The sequence below is a fragment of the Mauremys mutica genome, chromosome 2 (assembly GCF_020497125.1).
Source record: "Mauremys mutica isolate MM-2020 ecotype Southern chromosome 2, ASM2049712v1, whole genome shotgun sequence".
In the NCBI taxonomy this organism is placed as follows: Eukaryota; Metazoa; Chordata; order Testudines; family Geoemydidae; genus Mauremys; species Mauremys mutica.
Genome location: NC_059073.1, coordinates 207893227 through 207914107, shown reverse-complemented (window position 1 = coordinate 207914107; position 20881 = coordinate 207893227). Strand labels below are relative to the sequence as shown.

Below are 20881 nucleotides of genomic sequence, written 5' to 3'. Positions count from 1 at the left end.
TATGTAACCATAAGTGCATAAGAATTATAACTACTTAACAATATGTAACCGTTTGTGTTGTCGTAGAATAAGAGGCATCGTAATGATCAGTCTGAACCACAGTAGATTAATAGTGAACCAAAGAAACTATTAAGAGGAAGAGAAGCTAGAACTCTGAAGTTTTTGAAAATCATTATCTCTTTGTTTCAAAAACAGTATCCAAGTACTTAGCCAAGCTTGTAATCGAGCTATAGGCTTTTTTTTAGGTATTTTGGATTAGAAATTTCTGAGATTTTCACCTTGGAGTTGAGTTTTACGAAAGTGCTGAAAAGAAGGTTCTGCTAATCTGTACCAACAATTAGCCATATACGAACCCATTTTAAAAATGGCTTTTCCTTTTTATTTGCCTGTGCAGCAGAGAGAGACCCATACTCATTACCACAGTCAGAAACAAGGATTCCCCAGTAAGGGCCAAATCCTAGTCCTAGTGCATTGGTTTAATTTACTTGATTTTAAAGGAATCCTCGGCATAACCGGGTGTGATTATTCAGTACTATTGTAGCATTTTAACACAAAAATATGACTTCTTGATGTGTTTAAATTATTATGTGTGAAGGAAATAACTGTGACATCGCTGATACTACTGTGCCTTAACAGTTGGCAAATGTTTATTTTTTAAATCGTGACCATTCTCCGTATTTGGACGATATAACAGATTCAGAATTTGCTCCTGAGAACCAATTAACATGTACAAATTTAAATAACTATTGTATTTCAATATTCTGTGCTGGGTGTCCATTGTGGGCATATTTTTAGTATAATCTTGAGTTTTTTGGAGGTAAAACATCAGGTAAAAGTAATGTTTTATTCTGATATTTAATTTGCAAAGTTTAAAAATATTTCAATTTTACCACAGATATCTGTTGATAAACTGACAAAAACTCTGTGATAAATGAAATGTACCAGAATTGTTCTTCCTTATTCTAATAGGACAGAACTCTTTCTATGATTAAATAAAAGTGGATATACATTCCAGTCATTCCTGTCTTTCTACTTATTCTACCGATAATTTTAGTGGAAAATTTCTTTAAAATAAACTGGTGATAAGTTACCTTTTCTTCATGGAGCATTCTTCAGTCCTTTTCAGCTTCAGTTAGTCAGGATATGAAGCTAGAGGAAGAGCTGTGGTTTTATATGTTTATAGTTGGTGCACTTCATTCTGATTCTGGGTGAGCAAAATATATAGTAACCTAAATGCAATACTGGTCTAGGAAGTAGCAACTACTGTTCTGTTCTCTTCCCCTTCTCAATTAATGAGCCCATGTGAGCATACTGTGGATTGTTAGGGCCAGATTCTTCTATCTGGTTTGTAACTTGTAGTTAGCGGGAGCCCTGTATGCATGTCAAGGAAATAATTATTTCTGGAATATCAAATATCTTTGTTTTCTTTTTTGCAGCATTTGAAGAGCTTGAGAAGGCTCTGAGTACAGCCCAAAAGGTAGAGGAAGCACGGAAAAAGCTGCAAGCAGAGATGGATGAAAAAATCAAAGCAATAGAAAAAATAAGTGAGGAAGAACGTGTAACTCTTCAACAAGAGTTAACCAGGGTGAAGCAGGAGGTGGTTGAGATTATGAAGGTAAAAGTTAAGACTGAGTATGTCTCATTTGTTTTTAAATTAACGCTTTAATTTAACAAAGGTTTGGCTGTAAAATGTGTTAACATATCCAGGATTGTTTTCAAACTCCTCACTATTTAATAGAAAAAAAATTTTTTTAAGGAAAAATGTTCTCAGTAATAAAGTACTGCAGTAGTTTAAACCTTTCAAAATTCATCTGTCCTTTTCTCTGGCAGCCTGTGGAAGCTTAAAATAGTATGTTAAAGGAAATGCACACAAACCGCTCAGAACTGACCTCATGGTTGCACACTGTTTAATCAGTGTCTCTGGCCTTGCACCTGAAATAGTCCCAATAGACACCGCTTTTCCACTGGCTTCTTAAAATATTCCAGTGCTATTTGTGACAAAGGAACACTAAGTATGATTAACATATCAATTCTCCTTGTCTCTATTATGGTTATGATTTTTAAAATAGAGTACTTTTTTATTTAGCATTTTTAGTCTAACAAGTCTGAAGCTTTTAAAAGTCTGCCACAGTGTGTGCTTTTGTAGAATGTGCTCTCATTCCATCCACTGTATTCGAATATGAATCTGTGTTCCTCCATCTTATTCTTCTAATAATTTTCAATTTGAACAGCAATTTCTTGTGTTTGTTACGTTATTAACTTTTCTGTTGTAATACATTGCCACACTATAGTTCTAATCTCGTGTTTTAAGTGAATGTGGTTTGTAGCTGGGGGAGGATTTATAAACTTGTTTACATAAATAATTTACCTACCTGTGTAGGCCTTCATATCTGACTAAACAGTATCTCTTGCTATGATTTCACCAGTTGAGCTTTGTCCTAAATCAGGGGTCAGCAGCCTTTCAGAAGTGCTGTGCCGAGTCTTCATTTATTTACTCTAATTTAAGGTTTTGCGTGCCAGTAATACATTAACATTTTTAGAAGGTCTCTTTCTATACGTCTATAATATATAACTAAACTATTGTTGTATGTAAAGTAAATAAGATTTTTTTAAATATTTAAGAAGCTTCATTTAAAATTAAATTAAAATGCAGAGCCCCCCGAACCGGTGGCCAAGACCCGGGCAGTATGAGTGCCATTGAAAATCAGCTCGCGTGCCCCCTTCGGCACCCGTGCCATAGGTTGCCTACCCCTGGCCTAAATGTTGGCTCATGAAACTGACTTACTGAGCATAGAAAAGGAGCTACAGACAGTAGCTTATATCGTAAAGCTGTGAGAAAATTTTCTCCAATTTAAAACAAAATTAAAGCTGTAAATGGATTTGGGAGCACTGTTGGGAGAGACCTCAGAGTTTTTGTTATTCTGTGACTAGCACTATGCATGAGGTGAGAGAGCATGGAAAAGCATTTCGGAAACTTTAAAATAACTTCTTAGTTGGATTATTCTTTTAACATGTAATTTTTACTTATGCATGTTGAGTAAAATGCTGCCTATTAAAGGGAAGCAATTAGACAATTCCCTTTGTAACTCTCACTAGCATTGTTCCTCCACTGTATGAGAAATAATGCAGGGGATGTTTCTTAATTGAAAAATCAGTAATTTCTCTGATTTACAGAAGTCTTCAGAAGAGCGTGTTGCTGAGCTAGTGAAATTGCATAAAAGAGAACTGGCTACCAAAGAGCAGGAGCTAAATGAGAGATTACAGGTTCAAGAAAAGGAGTTCCAGGAGAAGATGAGGGCAGCTCTTGTAAGCATCCCTAAAATGTACAACATTACTTCTGGCAGAGCTGGGTGGGAATAGAAGTCTGTCTGTAGGGCAAACCCACGTCTCATCCCCTAAACCTCACCATCTTTCAGTAATCCCTGTTGGCCCCTGGTAAGGGTGTCCCAGACAGTCCAGGAGTCCGAGACATTCAGTATGGATACTGCAGCTGCTCTTTATATGTCTTGCTGCTTAATTGAGATAATGAGTCACTTGCACTGGCTAGCAACTGCAGTTGTGTTAACACTCAGAGAGACAAGGTGGGTGAGGTAATATCTTTTATTGGGCCAACTTCTGTTGGTGAGAGAAACAAGCTGTTATCACTCAAGAAAGCGATCTTGGAGTCATTGTGGATGACTCTGAAAACATCCACTGAATGCACATTGGCAGTCAAAAAATGAGCAGAATGTTGGGAATCATTAAGAAAGAAATAGATAATAAGATGGAAAATATCATATTGCCTCTATATAAATTCATGTTATGCCCACATCTTGAATACTGCATGCAGATGTGGTTGCCCCATCTCAAAAAAGATTATATTGGAATTGGAAAAGGTTCAGAAAAGGGCAACAAAAATTATTAGGGGTATGAAACAGCTTCTATATGAGGAGTGATTAATGAGAGTGGGACTTTCCAGCTTGGAAAAGAGATGACTAAGGGGGGAGTATGATAGAGGTCTATAAAATGATGATGGGTGTGAAGAAAGTAAATAAGGAAGTGTTAAAAAAAACAGGAGTATTTGTGGCATCTTAGAGACTAACAAATTTATTTCAGCAGAAGCTTCCGTGGGCTGCAGCTCACTTCTTTGGATGTTAGTTACTCCTTCTCATAACACAAGAACAAAAGGGGTCACCAAATGAAATTTATAGGCAAGTTTAAAACAAAAGGAAATATTTTTTCACACAACGCACAGTCAATCTGTGGAACTCCTTGCCAGAGGATGTTATGAAGGCCAAGACTATAACAGGGTTAAAAAAAGAACTAGATAAATTCATGGAGGATAGGTCCATCAATGGCTATTAGCCAGGATGGGCAGGGATGTTATCCCTAGCCCCTGTTTGCCAGAAGCTGGGAATGGGTGACAGGGAGGTGGATCACTTGATGATTACATGTTCAGTTCATTCCCTCTGGGACCCCTATCATTGGCCACTGTCGGAAGACAGGATACTGGGCTAAAAGGACCTTTGGTCTGACCCAGTATGGCTGTTCTTATGTTTTAAGCTTTTGAGCCACACAGAGCCCTCCTTCAGGTCAGAAGTTAGTCCAACAAAAGATATTACCTCACCTACCATTTCTCTCTAATATCCTGGGACCGACACGGAAACAGTTACACTGCATTAACACTCAGTTCACATTTTGAAGACTGTTTTCTCAATCATAAAGATTAGAGGCTTAATTTTTATTTTAAAGTATAGATTATGCAGAAGATGGTGGATTATAAGTATGTTAACTTGTGTCTATTTACCTGGAAAAACTTTCTATTTACTGGTGGTATGGGGATTTTGCAAAAGATCTTTAACAAAATTTTGTGTTTTGCTATGAAAAACAAAGTAATCGATTGTGGGTAGAAAATGTAGTTATATAATCCTTTGAAATGTGATTTCCTTTTCTCTTGCTAATTGCTTTGTAGAACTATATCATGATGTAAAAAGAGTTACTTATTGGAAGTTTCTTTTGTACAATATTGTTTTATTCATAATTTTTGACACAGGAAAAAAGTCAAAGTGAGTGTTTACAGACAGTACAAGAAAAAGAACAACAGGAATCTCTGGCATTAGAAGAATTAGAACTGCAGAAAAAAGCAATACAATCAGAGTCTGAGAAGAAACTTCAAGGCATGCAACAAGAAATACAGACAGCTAGAACGGTGAGTAAAATTTTCAAAATTGTAACTAACCACTTTTCTGCATATTAACAGCTTCATACTAATAGACATGGTGAACTTGTGTGAATTGGCTATGATGAAAGACTGTCACACTTAAAACATGTTTTTGTTATCATGATGTGCTGCAGTTTATAATTTTGTGGAGCATTAAATGGCAGAACATGGAAATATACTTTTTTCATGTTCAGGCCTAGGGCATGAACTTGTATTCCCCATGCAGAATTTTTGCATACGTTTCCTAGCACAAAGAGGTCAATCTTTTTGGCCTCTTGGTAGTACCATGATATAAATGTTAACAATAAATAATGATCAAGTGAATAAGACTTTGCTTGAGTGAGAGTTTGAAGGATCTGACCCTTTAGGTCACAAGTAAAATAATTTTATCTACTTGTTACCTAACGGATATTTTATACATTACTAAACCACTACAGAATTTTTCTAGATTGGAGGTTTCTGCTCAAGACAGGTCTAGGATTATACTATCAGCATTGTAAAGGCCAGGAATAAGGTACGTTAGCAGATGTGTGCGAAGACTACTGAGCACCTGCCGACATTCAAACTACTGGAACCAGAGCCATTAGCCTCTGAAGCTCAGAGCAGTTCTGCTGAATTACCTTATGTATTTATTAAATTATTTTAAAACCTTTCAAAGAAGTTATCACATCTAAATTTTTAATATAAGTGAAATAAAAGGACTTCTTTTATTTTATTATTACCATATAACTTAGTGGAAACAAAATTAATAACAAATGACAATATAATAAATGGCTTACATAAAACAAATTGATTCTGTTTGTTTTAGTGTGTTGATTATTATTATTATTTTTTTTTTTAAGTGGGCTACAGTTGGAATTTGTAGAATTTGAATCTGGTAAATAATTAAGCAGGCATTACAATTCTTTATATTAAACATTGTTTATTCATACTACTTTTAAAAATCTTCTTTCAACAGAGAATTCTTGAATTGGAAAGTTCCCTTGCAAAGTATTCACAAGATGACAAAAGACAATTGGAGGAACTAAGTACTTTGATAGAGTCTGAAAAAAACAAGTACAATAAAGAAATCACTGTAATGGTTGAAAAGCACAGGGAAGAGCTAGAAAATGTGAAGCAGCAGGAGGAAGAACTTTGGACAGAAAAACTTCAAATCTTAAAGCAACAGCAACAGTCCACAATAGAGAAATTGAGAGAGAAACATGAGCAAGAAATGGATATAATGTTGAAAGAAAAAGAGACAGTTTTCCGTGCACACATAGAAGAGATGAATGCAAAAACATTAGAAAAGCTTGATGTGAAACAAACAGAGCTAGAAGCATTATCTTTTGAGTTATCAGAAGCACTAAAAATACGTCATGACCTAGAACAAGAGCACTTTGTATTGAAAGATGATGTCGATAAAATAAAGCAGGAGTCTGAGGCAAAACTGGAACAACAGAGAAACCAGTACCAGGAAAAAATTGACATGATGGTTAAAGAGCATGACATATCTGTCCAAGGAATTGAGAAGGCACACACAGAAGAAACTAACCAACTCAAGGTACAGTTGGAAGAAAAAGAAAAACATCTGGAGGAATTAAAAGCACAAGAACACAAACTAAAGGATTCACTTGATATATCTGAAGCTGAACTTAAGCAAATGTCTGCTAAACTAGGAGACCTCTGCCAGTCACACCAAAATAACTCCAGTGAGCAGGCAAGGGTTTATGAAGGACAGTTAACAGAGCTGCAACAAAAGATGACAAATATGGAAGCTGAAAAATCACATCTTAAAGAACAGATTGTAAGAGCTGAATCACAGCTGAATGAAGTTAGGACTGAATTAGATGCTTACATATCCCAGGTACACGACTTGAGGCAGCAGCTGGAAGAGCAGATCAGTGAAAACATGCAGAAAATAACCTCTCTAAAGCAACAGTATGACTCTCAACTGAAAGATCTCGGTACAGAGACTGATCAGGCAAAGAGAGATTTGGTTGAGAGAGAAAATCAACTTGAACAACTAAAAAAGCAGCAGAATCAACAAGTGGAAGACCTCAGACAGAAATTATCAGCCAAAGAGGAGAGAATTAGTGCTTTACAAGTTGAATATGAAAATAGTTCAAAAGATCAAGAAACCAAGATGGAAAAAATCAAACAAAAAGCAAAAGAGATGCAAGAAATGTTCAAGAAGAAACTTTCAGAACAAGAAACTAAACTGAAAAAAGAATTTGAAAACAAGCAGTTGGAGTTCAGTCAGAAAGAGAAACATTTCAATGCAAAAATGCTGGAAATGGCACATGCCAGCTCAGCTGGAATAAATGATGCTGTGTCAAAACTGGAAATGAATCAAAAGGAGCAGCTAGAAAGTCTTGCAGAAGCTCATAGGCGGGAACTAGAAGAAGTTGCACAAACATGGGGGGAAAAACTTATTCAGCAGGTTGAAGAGCTCAAGGAAAAGCATGAAATGGAACTACATAAAAAAGAGAAGGAAGTTGGAGACCTGAAGCAGAAGCTAGCCACCTTCAGTGCTGAGAAAGAGGGGACTGACATAGAGATCACCCGGCTGAAGGAAGAACAAGTGAAGAGAGACGAATCTTGGAATGAATTGCAAGAACAACTAAAGCAGTTATTGGCACAGGTGAACACCTTGTCACAAAGTGAAACTGATCTCAAAGCACAACTTGAAAAACTAGAAGATGACCTCAGTCACTCTCTGAAGGACAGGGCTGTACTACAGGAACAGCTCAGGGAGCAGAAAACAATGGAAGAAAAACACAAGATAAAAGTTACGGAACTGACAGATATGCTGAAAACATCTGATGAAAAACTCCAAATTCTGGAATCCTCACATTGTAAAGAATGTGAGGATTACGAGAAAAAACTAGAGGATAAACATTTGGCGAGTCAGCAAAAACAAATTGAATTTGAGAGGTTGTCAAGTGAACTAGCAGCACAGCTAGATATTTACTGGAAGGAAGCTGACACTTTATTGCAAACTAAAACCAATGAAGTAATTGAAAAATGTACTGAAAAAATTAATTTAGTAATCTCCAGAATTGCACATTGTCAACATCAAACTACAACAATTAAAAAAGCAATATTAATTAAAAACTGTAAAATTCCTGAACTAGAAACACAGCTTAGACAAATAACAGAACATCATACTACAGTAAGTAGCTCTTTGCAGGAGTCAACACAACAGTTACAAGATAAGGAAAATGTAATTATACTCATGAAAGCTGACATTGAAAGACTTGTAACAGAAAAGGAGCTGTTGCAAAAAGAAGGAGGGCATCAGCAACAGGCTGCAACAGAGAAGGAAACTTGTATCACACAGTTAAGGAAAGAATTATCTGAAAATATTAATGTTGTCACTTCAATGAGAGAGGAGCTTAAGGAAAAAGAATCTGAGATCTGTGCTCTCAACAAGCTTGTGAATGAACTAAATATCAAACTTGAAAACAGCATAGGTTTAACAGAAAAAGAAGCAGCCATATCTTTGTTAAGCAAGCAACACCAAGAGGATCAGCTGCAATTATTGAATCAGGTGCAGGAATTATCTTCCAGGGTTGAGTCACTGAGTCAAGAAAAAGCATCAGCTTTGGAGCAGGTAGACCACTGGATGAACAAACTGTCAGAATGGAAGAAAAAAGCACAGTTAAGGTTTACCCAGAATCACAATACCATTAAAGAATTACAAAGCAAGCTTGAATTAAATAATATCCAAGTTGGTGGAAAGGATGAAGAGATAAATCAACTTAAGGAGGAGCTGGATAAGCAAAGCAGGAATTTAGATAGTTTGAAAGATGTAATGGAACAAAAGCAGAGGAGAAGGGAAAAGCAAGAGGGAAAATTAACTGCAGAGTTAAAAATCCAAACAGCGAGAATTACTGAGCTAGAGGAACACATTGCTCGGAAAACAGCGGAAAATGATTCTTTAATGGAAGAACTTAAAAGGCACAACCAGCAAAGAGACTCTGAGCAAAAAGAGCTTGTTCAGCAACTTCAGCAGGCTGAGGTTGTAGTTGTCGAAAAGGACAACAGGTTGAAGGAGGCAGAAGAAAAAGTGCTAAGTCTTGAAAAGCAAATGGATTCAGTGAAAGCTGAACTCAATACAAAGCAGAGGGAATTTGAACAAATGAAAACTGCAATGATGAAAAGCAAAGAAGAAGAGTTGAAGATGCTGGAAGATAGGATGAATGCAGAAAACACTACTAAATTAGCAGACCTGAAAAAAAAGGCGGAACAAAAAATAGCTTCCGTTAAGAAGCAGTTGACCTCTCAAATGGAAGAAAAGGAACAACAGTTTAAGCTAGCTATGGAAAATCAGTTAAAAGATTTAGAACAAAAAATGCAGGAAAGAGAGGCCAAAATTATGGATTTAGAAGAAAAAAACAGATTAATAAGAGACTCAGCAGACTTGGAAAGAGAAATGATGCAAAAAGTAGAAAATGAAAAAGCTTCCTTAGAGCAAGAAAAAGCCAGTGTGCTAGAGAACGTACGACAGATGTATGAAGAGAAAATAAGTGTAATACAAAAAGACTTAATAGATAAGGATGGATTATTGAAGAAGTATGAGAATGAGCAACAAGAAAGTAATGACTCTAAGCTGAAAATGAAAAGCCAACAGGAGGAACTCTTAAAAAAATTGGAATGTACCGAGAAAAAGCTAAAAGAAGAACAATCTGTGATTGAAAGGCTCCAGAAAGAAATAGAGGGAAAAAATAAGAAATATTCTTTGTTGCTGGATCAACACACACAAGATGGAGATGACTTAGCAAGCATCAGAGAAGAATTAAAAGCCCAAGTACAAAAACATTATGATATGGAAAATGTGATTGGAGACTTTCAGAAACAGTTTCAAGAAAAGGATAAAGTGAGTCAGTCTTTGGAGCAGAAGATAAGAGAGTTGGAGGATGATATAATAAAGAAGAAAGAAGCATGTAAGATTGATATGGCAGAGGTATCTTTGAAATATGAAGAAAAATTGCAAGGTCTCCAGCAGCAGTTGGATGAAAGAAATAGACAGCTGAAAGTTTTTGAAGAAAATGCAGAAGAAAAGACTAAATCTGATTTGGAGCTGCAGAAATTACTTGGTGATATGCAGACTCAGCAAAAGGACTTGCAAGCTAAACTGGAGGAGGCTGAGAGAGAGAAGCAAAAACTGCGCAAAGAAATAAGCAAGGTGCAGAAGGATTTGCGTACTTTGCGGAAGGAGCATCAGCAAGAACTAGATATAATGAAGAAGGAATCTTTAGAAGAAATGGAACAGAAAATCAGGTTTCATCTATATTCCTTAGTCCATTAAACTCTTTAAAAAAAAAACGTGATCTTTAGTCACTTTAACCTGAAGATGAATACATACATTTTTAAGCTTACTTTATACGAGTAAAATAGCGATTAATATTTTACTAAGGATTTATTTAAAAAAAAACACTTGAAAGTAATCCTTCAGGAACAAGTGAAAAAATAAATTTTAGTTCATAAACCAAAGAAAAATACAGTATTTTGCAAAACAACCATATATATCACTCTTGGTTTGGGCCCAGTGATGTTTTTTGAAGCTTTCCTATACAACTTACTCCTGGTGGAATTCTCCAACAAAAAAATAAAAATTCTGCGCACAATATTTTAAAATTCTGCATATTTTATTTTGTCAAAATAACACAATATAATCACACCAATTTCAGTTATTTTTGTTCATTTACACCTCTACCCTGATAAAACGCGACCTGATATAACACGAATTCGGATATAATGCGGTAAAGCAGTGCACGGGGGGGAGGGCGGGCGGGTCTGCGCACTCCGGCAGATCAAAGCAAGTTAGATATAACGCGGTTTCACCTATAACGCGGTATAATTTTTTGGCTCCCAAGGACAGCGTTATATTGGGGTAGAGGTGTATGTCAAAATACCTGTCAGCAAGTATGTCTGTAACAATACAGACAACAAAAAAGATTCAGGAAATGTTTTTTGACAAATAGATTCCCTACTAGGCATATTAATACACAACTACGAGTAATAATTAACTTAAACTACAATACAGAACTGTATTTCCTGCACCCCTCAGAAGCAGTGCAAAGGCTTGGGAGAGTCAGGGGTAGTGGAGGAGCTGAGGGAGAGGGAAGTAAATTGCTGGGAAGGAGCCTGGGTGTGAACTTGGAGGGTTGTTGGGTGTCGATGGGAAAAGTATGTAACAGGTTTTTTTGAGGGGGGCAGGGAGGGATTGTTAGGGAGCTTACCCTGCAAACCCCTAGCCTCTCCTATTCAGTCAGGCACATCTGCCCCTGTTCCCATGTGCCCTCACCCAGCCACTCACCTGTCCCTATGTAGCTCTGCATCCCCTTCCCCATCACCAGGTGTCTCTGTGCCCCCACCCAGCCACTCCCTGTCACTCTGTAGCTCTGCACCCCCGTCCCCATGTGGCCCTGTGCCTCCACTCCCATTCAGCCCCTGCCCCAGTCTGTCCTCCCCCACTAGCCTTTATGAGCTCCCGTCTGACCCTCCCAGCAGCCTCATGGTGTCTGTCTCCCCATAGCCCCTGTCTCCTGCGAAGGCAGCTCTCTCTTCCCTCGCTGGTGGGGAGCTGCAGCTTTGCTCCACATCACCCTTTGTTGGGAAAAAGGTGGAACAGTAGCAACATTTTGGCAGAAGCTTTTTTCTGCACAAAAAATTAGAAATCTGCAGGGCTCATTATGCATGTGTGCAGTAGCGCAGAATTCCCCCAGGAGTAACGAGTGCCTCTCAATACACAGCTTAAAATATACACACAGTTTTAATTTCCTCAAAATGGAGAATGGGGAAAGGATATTAAGAAAACATGATACTTAAGAAGATTTACGCAGAGTACAATTATGGGCCTGAATTTGCAAAAGTAATGTGATTTTTGGATGCTTCATCTACCTTCTGAAAGGTTGCTCACCTTTAAGGTGCCTCAGGTTGTACCCAAAATCCAGTTGAAAATTCAGGCAGTGGACTTCAAAGAAAGAGGTACAAGCTGATTTAAAAAAAACCCAAAACTTCTGTGTTTGTGTGTGTGCACTTGTGCGCCATAAAAACATGGTATACTGTTGAGAGTGCTAACAGTTTCTCAACCCAGGCTTTGTCTAATATTGCTGTCTACATGCAGAGCATTCCTGTCTTGATCTTCCCAGAGCAAAAGTCCCATGATTCATTTTTATTGGTCTCTTCCATCATGGCAAAACATTTGGGCCTTCCAGGTGCATCCTATAGGAAAGGAGCAAATAGCCTCCCTGGGCCCCAGGGAATTAATCCCAATGCCAACCTTCCCCTCAATGCAAAACCATGCTTAAGTAAGAGTCTTGGAGAAACTCTAAACTACTTTTGGTCTTTCCTTTATACGCTTCAGATCAGTAATGAATTTCTTGACTTTTTTTGTTCTGTTGTACAGAATTGAACAGGAAGATATTGAACTAAAGCACAACTCCACCTTAAAGCAGTTGATGAGGGAGTTTAATACTCAGCTGGCTCAAAAGGAAAGGGAATTGGAAACAGCTGTACATGAAACTATCAGTAAGTGAAATGTTGTCATTGTAATCTGTATGGATTTGTTGTTTTGTTTATTACAAATAAAAATTGTCGAAATTTCAGGTTAACTTTCATAGGGTCAGTTTCATGGGTATCATAGAGGAGGAAGAGTCACAGATCTGAGTAGTACCCATTGTTGTGTGAAGTTAGCCCTGCCTAGAGAGCTGAAAACCAGGTCAGGAAACCCCCCCTGCTTCTGCAGTGGGGAATATTATTCTTGCCTAGGGAGCAATTGTAAAGCTTATAAGACAGGGGTCGGCAACCTTTCAGCAGTGGTGTGCTGAGTCTTCATGTATACACTCTAATTTAAGGCTTCGCGTGCCAGTAATACATTTTAACATTTTTTAGAAGGTCTCTCTATAAGTGTATAATATATAACCAAACTACTGTTATATGTAAAGTAAACAAGGTTTTCAAAATCTTTCAGAAGCTTTATTTAAAATTAAATTAAAATGCAGATCTTATTAGTTTAGTGTGGTCCTTGCCCTTGCTTTTGCTTGCTGAGTTTTCCAATGTCTGGCACGTATTTGGATACCTTAAGCTGCACACAGGCTTCTGAGTGATCGGTTGTTAACCGGCTGGAACCCCAGATCGGCAGCTGAGGTGAGTGGAGCTGGCGGCTGGTAGGGCTGAGCAGGGCCAGAGGCCTGGACCCTGTTTGGCAGGGGACCTGCGCTGGAACTCCAACCAGAAGCAAGGTGAGCAGGGCTGCGGCGGGGTTTCGGCGATGGGCTGAGTGTCTCCGTTTTCCCTCGCTCTGGGGTTTCAGCTGCTGGGTTCTGCCAGCCGGGGTCTCATCCTGCTGCCAGCCTGGGGTTTCTTCCCCCAGGCAGCAGCGGGTGCTGAGTGGGACCCCAGCTGGCAAGGGGCCAGCAGCGGGAATCTCAGAACGGCGGTGGTCTGAGTGGCTCAGCCCGCACCGTGTGCCATCAAAAATCGGCTCGGCACGCATGCCGTAGGTTGCCAACCCCTGTTATAAGATGTACACTGGAAACTTTGTACTTTTGCAGCTGTTCTTTCTTATACCCAGAAATTGGGTTCCCTAGCAGTTGCTGTGGACTTCTGCACCCGCCAGTGTATAAGACACCTGACTTGTGCATAGTTAACTAGCTTTTTAGGAATTTCTACAGGTAAATTATAAGTATGTGAGATGATTTGTATCCTGTTACATGAGATGGAAGTCAAAGTGCAGTAATAGTAATTGGTTGTTGAGTTTGCATTTTAAAACTTGTGTGTTCAGTACAACAAACTTATAACAGGCATTAGACCAGGGTTTCTGACTGTAGCCTTTGATGGCAATTGTTTAAGAAAATGTATATTTGATTTTGAATTGGAAATTCACCCTGTGGCTTTTAGCACTGAGAGTCAGTCTAACCTGTGCCAGCTGAAAATGGTTCCAAAAGGATCATATGCCAGCTGAGAATAGCTGGAGCACAACATGCTGCTTCATCTACACCTTGCCTGTCCCTGTGCCTAAAACTCTGAGGGGAGGAGGAAGCATAGGAACAGGCTATTCTGGCTCTGTTTTTGCTAGAGATGCCCTTGTACCTGGGGAATTGAGACAGGGAATTGCAGGTGTTTTCTGCTCCCTCATGCTGGCAGAATAGGGCATCTAGATTCAGGCCAGGACATGGAACTAAAACTGCTACAGTGGCACTCATGGATGATATCCTGTCAATGGATAGAGGGCAGACATCTGTTCTTATCCTCTTGTACCTCTATCTAGCATTCAGCACTGTTGACCATGAGATACCGCTGTCCTATCCAAGAGAGGTGGCAAGAGTCCAGGGTAATATGCTAAAATGGTTGGGTGTATCCCTGGAGGGACACACCCAACGAGTAATGCTGGGAAACTCCACCTCCATCACTAGACCATTCACTTACGGAGTCTCAGAAGGATCAGTTGTCTCTCTAGTCCTTTTCAACATCTACATGCACCCACAAGTTGAACTGGTTGTACCAAGTGGACTCAAATGCCAGCACTCAGTAGGTGAGTCATGCAGCTCTACCAATCCTTCACCACATATGGCCATACCACTGCCACCAAGATGATCCAGTGTTTGGACAAGATAGCTCATGAATGTAGAACAACTGGCTGAAGCTGAATCCAAGCAACACATCAGTGAGGCTGGTATTTTGAAGAGTTTACAGCTATGGTACAGTCTCCTTTGGTTGAAGGTACACACTCACAGTTGGTCAACTAAGTCTTTAGTTTAGGAGTGGTTCTGGATTCTTTGCTGATGCAAAGGTCTTGTATAGCAGCTTTCGTGGGTAACACTTTTGACCATCTCTGGTTGGCTAGGAAAATCTGTTCCATTCTGGTGGATAAAGACCTGGCCTCAGTTATTCTTGCCTTCATCACCTCTTGGCTGGACTAGAACAATCGGATATACCTGGGCACAAAGACTACAGTGCTTAGGAAACTCCCAACTAGTACAGAATGCTGCAGCGCTTCTCCTCAGCAATACAAGCTACTGTGAGCACAACAAACCTGTCCTCTGCTCTCTATGCTGACTTCCCATAGAATATCAAGTCAAGTTCAAGGTCTCAGTCCTTATCTTCAAGGCTCTCCATGGCCTGGGTCCCAGGATAGCTTTAAGACCACCTAAAGCCCTGGGATGAAGAGCATGTCAACAACTTCATTCCCTGGAACAGAGGAACTCTTTAACAAAGGTAAAATTCATCTGTGTGAGAGAACTTTCTCGGGGCCAGTCCTGGACTGTGGAATGAACTTCCTAAGGACCACCACAAACCTCACTGCCTTTTGATTGAAATACAAAGCACACTTCTTTGACTTTGCCTTCTCTTACATAAATACATGTATATATGTAAATAAATAAATAAATAAATCCTCTGTCAAAACAAAGACACCAGAGGGATAAGAGAACAAACATGCAGCAGATATTAGTCATGTTGCTTAATGCACAACTGGAAGGCAGTCAGTTACTATGATCGTGTGCATGGGATAAAAACCTACATAGTATGGTAGCACTGAATCTGCTGCTAAGTATTGTGACCTTTCACCTTCTTGAAATCTGTTTGGCCCTCAGGCTGAAAAAGAGAGAGACCACTACTTTTAGAACATGTATAGCATGAATTGTTTGACTTCCTTGATTTTTGCCTGTTGAAAGATTTTTTTCGTACACCTTTATCGAAGTATCTTCAAATCTTACTTTTTAATCCTGTTCATAATGTGATGTTGTTTTATATTTGTTAAAATATAGCTACCTAATCAGTTGTGATATTTCTTGACTTTTTTAAAAAACAGGTAAAGCCCAGGATGTGGAAACTGAACTGATAGAAACCCATCATGCAGAGACAACACAGTTGCATAGAAAAATTGCTGAAAAAGATGACGATCTAAAAAGAACTGTAAAAAAGTATGAAGAAATCCTTGAGGTATCTTTTCTGAGAGTGATCTGATTCAGTACATTTCAGTATAATTCTGTTTTTTAAACTTCCCAATGGGTCCTTTTAGGCAAACATTTTAATCTTTATAGGAGAGTTTAAAAAACACATTATTATATAAATTCTTTTTATGGGTTTAATATTTCAGATTAAATTTTTTTGTTTAGATCTAAATATTGCCCTGCAGTGTTTGCACTTAAAATCTTTCTGCATTTGCTAGTCCATGAGAATCCCAAGATAAACCTGGCTAGACACAAAAATAAGGCTAGTTTACTTTTAGTGCTCAACTGAGATCTTGATCCATCAGCAAAGTCCATAAACTCCAGAGCCCAAGTAAGTTAATCAGGGCTCTGCTTAGTGTTGGGGTGGCTTCTGACAGCTTATCCACTCAGTAGCCTCCAAGACCTTATCCACTCAGCTCAACTCCAAACTTTATTGGTATACAATCAAGCTATTCTTGAGTTGAACAGGCTCAAGCATAGTGGGTGGGTATCAGACATAATACACAACCGAGGTTACACAGAAATCCCCTTAATTTATATACACATTACACTCACATTCACTATACATTGCATTACATGTTTTGGGACTGGTTTGGTTATTTTACAGGAACCAATCCCTATACAACATATTCTGTCCACTTGCTGTACATGTTCTTGGACTTAGTAAATGGTTCCCTGGGTGTCTGCCCCTCTTACCATCTTAGCTAGCTCAGACATTGTCTGTTAGCTTAGTGACCTATTTACTTATCTTGGCACAAACATTCTGTTTTCAGCTTTCTGATCTAGTCCCTGCCCTAATCCTGTCTACCAAAAATGAGGCCTACCTATGTTTACTTACTCATGTCAAGCCAGGCCTACACTTTAGGTTTAAAGGTCTGCACACACATCTGAGTGTAAGAGCAGTTTCCAAAGTGAAATGCAGAAAGTAAACAAATAGCATGAAGTAGCATGAGGTTTTAAAAGGAGTCAAGTTTAATAATCAAAGGTGGTGTTGGTTGCATAGTAGCAATTAAAAAACGTAAATGGTTTTGTCCTGTTAGTGTTCCTTCAGTGACCAATGTGAAGGACTGCATATCAGGCAAAGTTAAGAGGACTATGTTCTATTTTAAAAATAGAAAGGAATCTAAGGGCAGAGGACCATATTCTGATTTTATACCTCATGCATCCTGAAGAGTTCAGTGGACGGGCCAAGTGTGTAAGGCAGGGTAGAATTTGGCCCAGAATCACTTTCCCTGATTTCATTTTCTAATTTATAACAATAAAGTTAATCCCTTTGTGTCATAATTCTAGTTTTGTGTTTTGGGAGTACTCCCGCCTTTTTTTTCATCCACTCTCTTGTATGGTTTAGACACAACAAATCCTGAATTTTGGCAGGGGGTTAGACTAGATGACCCTTGCCGTCCCTTCTAACCCTATGTTTTTATATAACTTTTTGTGAATAGGGCTTTACTTTCAACGTCTGCATAGAGCTTCCTCAATGTTTTTAAAATTCCTTTTGTTAAAATTTCTCTCAGGTTTCTGACATGCATTGTTCCTATCATGTTTTGGTATTCACACTATTTTGATTGCTGTGCAGTTGAAATAAATGAAGACTATAAAGAGCTTTTTGTAGCTCGAAGGCTTGTCTCTTTCACCAACAGAAGTTGTTCCAGTAAAAGATATTAACTCACCCATCCTGTCTCTCTTTAATATCCTGGGACCAACACAGCTACAACACTGCAAACATGAATTTTACATATCCATCTCTTCTTTTTCATGAATTTTATAGTAATGATGAATACCACTAGTGTATACAACAGAGCAGATGTTAGAGAAAACTACAAAAAACTGTTTGTCTCTATGTGTTCCAGATCTTAACACCCTCACTTCCAGGCTGTATTTAGCGCTTGAAAGTTAGCTTCCATTACTTTGTTAGCAAACACTTTATTCATTGGTTCTATCTTGCTTCTTAGATCACTTTTTAAAAAGTAATCATAGATCAGCAAAATATTAGGTGGGGAATGTGTCAGCTCTAAGATCTCTTCTTGAAATAGGAAATATGGCTATCTAATTAACTTTATAATAGGGAGAAAATGGCTGTCCATTATTGCCCATCCATATACCCCTTTATTAAATCATGATTTGAGCAACAAATTTCATATCAACTTTCTTGCAGTATAAAAATGTGCAGTGTTCTTTAACAGCTATACATGTTATGGTATAAAGACTAAATAAGTTACATTGTTTACTGCTTATAAACTATATATTGTAGAACTATTATGTATGCTTCTGCCTATATAAATCTGTGATTACCTTTTTAAAACTAGTTAGAGAAATTTAGTAATCTCAGTAAAGATTGTAATTTGACATCTGGACATCATAGGAGACAAAGAAATAGATCAGTCTACTAAACTTTCTATGATTTTATTTACTTTTTATTCTGGCATTTTTCATCAGGTGTCTCCTTATCTTTAATGAGAAATACTGCGTGATAAAGGATTTATGAAAGTCCCCCAAATGTAAGGATTTATAAGACAGTGGTAGTCTATAATTTGTGTTCTGTGATCTTCAAAACACAAACTAAAATATCTCATTAGAGGAAAAATTGAATGTTGCACTAGTTAGGTTAATCTAGATTTATGCGAGAGTTAAAAATGAAGGATCTTGTTTAACGTGTGTCATCTTTCATCCTGCCCAGGGCCGGCTCCAGACCCCAGCGCGGCAAGCACGCGCGTGGGGCAGCCCTTTTCCGGGGGGGCGGCAGGCTGGGCCGGCGGACCTGCCGCAGTCATGCCTGCGGGAGGTCCACCGGAGCCCCGGGACGACCGGACCTGCCGCAGGCATGACTGCGGAGGGGGCGCTCGTCCCGCGGCTCCAGTGGACCTCCCACAGGCATGACTGCGGACGGTTCGCTGGTCCCGCGGCTCGGCTGGACCTCCCGCAGGCATGCCTGCGGCAGCTCAAGCAGAGCTGCTGGACCTGCGAACCGTCCGCAGCTGCGGGAGGTCCAGCCGAGCCGCGTGACCAGCCGACCCTCCGCAGTCATGCCCGCGGGAGGTCCGCGGCTCCGGGGCGCCTCCCGCGCATGACTGCTTGGGGCGGCCAAAAAGGTAGAGCCGCCCCTGATCCTGCCTCCCATGTGCATGCAGTGCAGGCTTTATGGTTAAGATTTGGGAAATTACAATTTTATTGATGTCTTCATCTATCATCGTTATGAAATCAGAATAGAATCTGGTTCATATATTGCCAAAGTACAGCTGGTGCTTTACAGAACAGTGAGACTACAGTGTAGGCTGTGTGGCATGCACTAGAACCAAAGTCCCGCTCTTGGTGGCACTGACTAGGCCCAAAGGTTTGGAACACCAAGACATTTGAAAGCCAGTGCAGCTGTAGGAGATGCCAGAGAGCAGAGCTGAATTGCAGTGCCAACTTCCTGCTGCTTTCTCTGCAGCAGATTTGATCAGGATTTTCCTCCACTCTTCTTTGGGCTTGTCTACATGTGGAAACTGACCGGCTCTTATAGAATAATCATTATAGCTATTTTGGTTTAACTCCCCTGTGTGGACGCTCTCTATTGTGGAATAAAAGTGACTTTATTCTGTAATAATTGCGCCATTAATTTTTCTGCAATAAAGTCATTTTTATTCTGGAATAGTGTCCACATGAAGGAGTTATACTGGCATAGGTATAGCTGAATACATTATTCCACTTTAGCTGTGCTGGTCAGTTTCCCTCTGTAGGCAGATCCTCAGTCTATCCCCAAAGAAGCTCTTGGCTTCTGCTTTAGCATCTCTTCAATGCTACTTTATTAGGTACTTCTGGGGATGGCTAAAATTTCATAATTTTCAAGTATACTTTTCAAACCAATTTTTCAGAGTTTATTAACATGGGTTGTAATATGTTTTCTGTAAATTTGGTTTCAGGACCCTTAGTATTGCTTCGTGTACTGTTTATATGAATACAAATTCAGTATGAAACAAAGACTAAATCACTTAATGTATCTGGATCTATGGCGAATCCAGTGAATTTAGATTAATCAGGAAAATCACAGCTCAGAGTTGTGGGGGAGGGGCAGCATTGACTTTGTTCTACTCTGCTGTGTTATTAGCAGTACTCAGGAAAAAATATTGTAAGGGTATGCATAAGCAGTAGCTATTCAGTGAGGTATGTGTTTTATAACTTTCAGCAGCAGAAGGCTAGTTTATATTGTTTTGGGGGGACAGGGGGGTTGTTGTTTTTTGTTTAAGTCTGGTGCACAGAGCCAAGGAGATTATAGTTATGTGAGAGTAGATAAAATTGGAGATGTAAACTTGATCGTTGCCCTTTACTAAATAAAATAGACTTAAATATTTGCAGTATCTCTTTTCCCTCTCCAGAAATTTCTGATCACTGCTGCTAGTTGCAATTTTAGAATTAAGATAGATCCAGTGTGCTCTATTTTATCTCTTTTTGAAAGAGGCGATACTGTGAAAACATTTAGCCATGCTAAAAAGCTACCATCACTCCATCCCAAGCTCAGTTTCTTTCAGCCATACAGTTTCTCTGATCCTAATACCTTTTTTCCTTGCCTGTGCTCTCAACTTTATGTTGCTAGGAGCAACTCTGCACTTTCCAGTGCCATACTACTAATTCTTTTAAATAAGGATGCTCCTTTCATCAGAGAAGACAAGTTGCTTTGGAGTGTGAGGAAAAAATGGAGGGCAGGGCTCAGGCAAAATCTATTTATTGGTCTGCAGAGACATAGCCACAAAGTATACAT

General features: G+C 39.0%; 1 protein-coding gene across 3 annotated transcripts in view; it reads left to right on the top strand.

Annotated features, from left to right (window-relative positions):
• The window catches only part of GOLGA4 (golgin A4), a 121450-nt gene that overhangs the window by 61778 nt on the left and 38791 nt on the right, over positions 1–20881 (top strand). For all 3 annotated transcript variants that reach the window (XM_045004619.1, XM_045004618.1, XM_045004620.1), the window contains 6 exons: positions 1437–1615; positions 3175–3306; positions 5033–5188; positions 6159–10465; positions 12597–12718; positions 16002–16132. In XM_045004619.1, the coding sequence (XP_044860554.1) occupies positions 1437–1615; positions 3175–3306; positions 5033–5188; positions 6159–10465; positions 12597–12718; positions 16002–16132 (5027 nt within the window). The remainder of the gene's footprint in view (positions 1–1436; positions 1616–3174; positions 3307–5032; positions 5189–6158; positions 10466–12596; positions 12719–16001; positions 16133–20881) is intronic.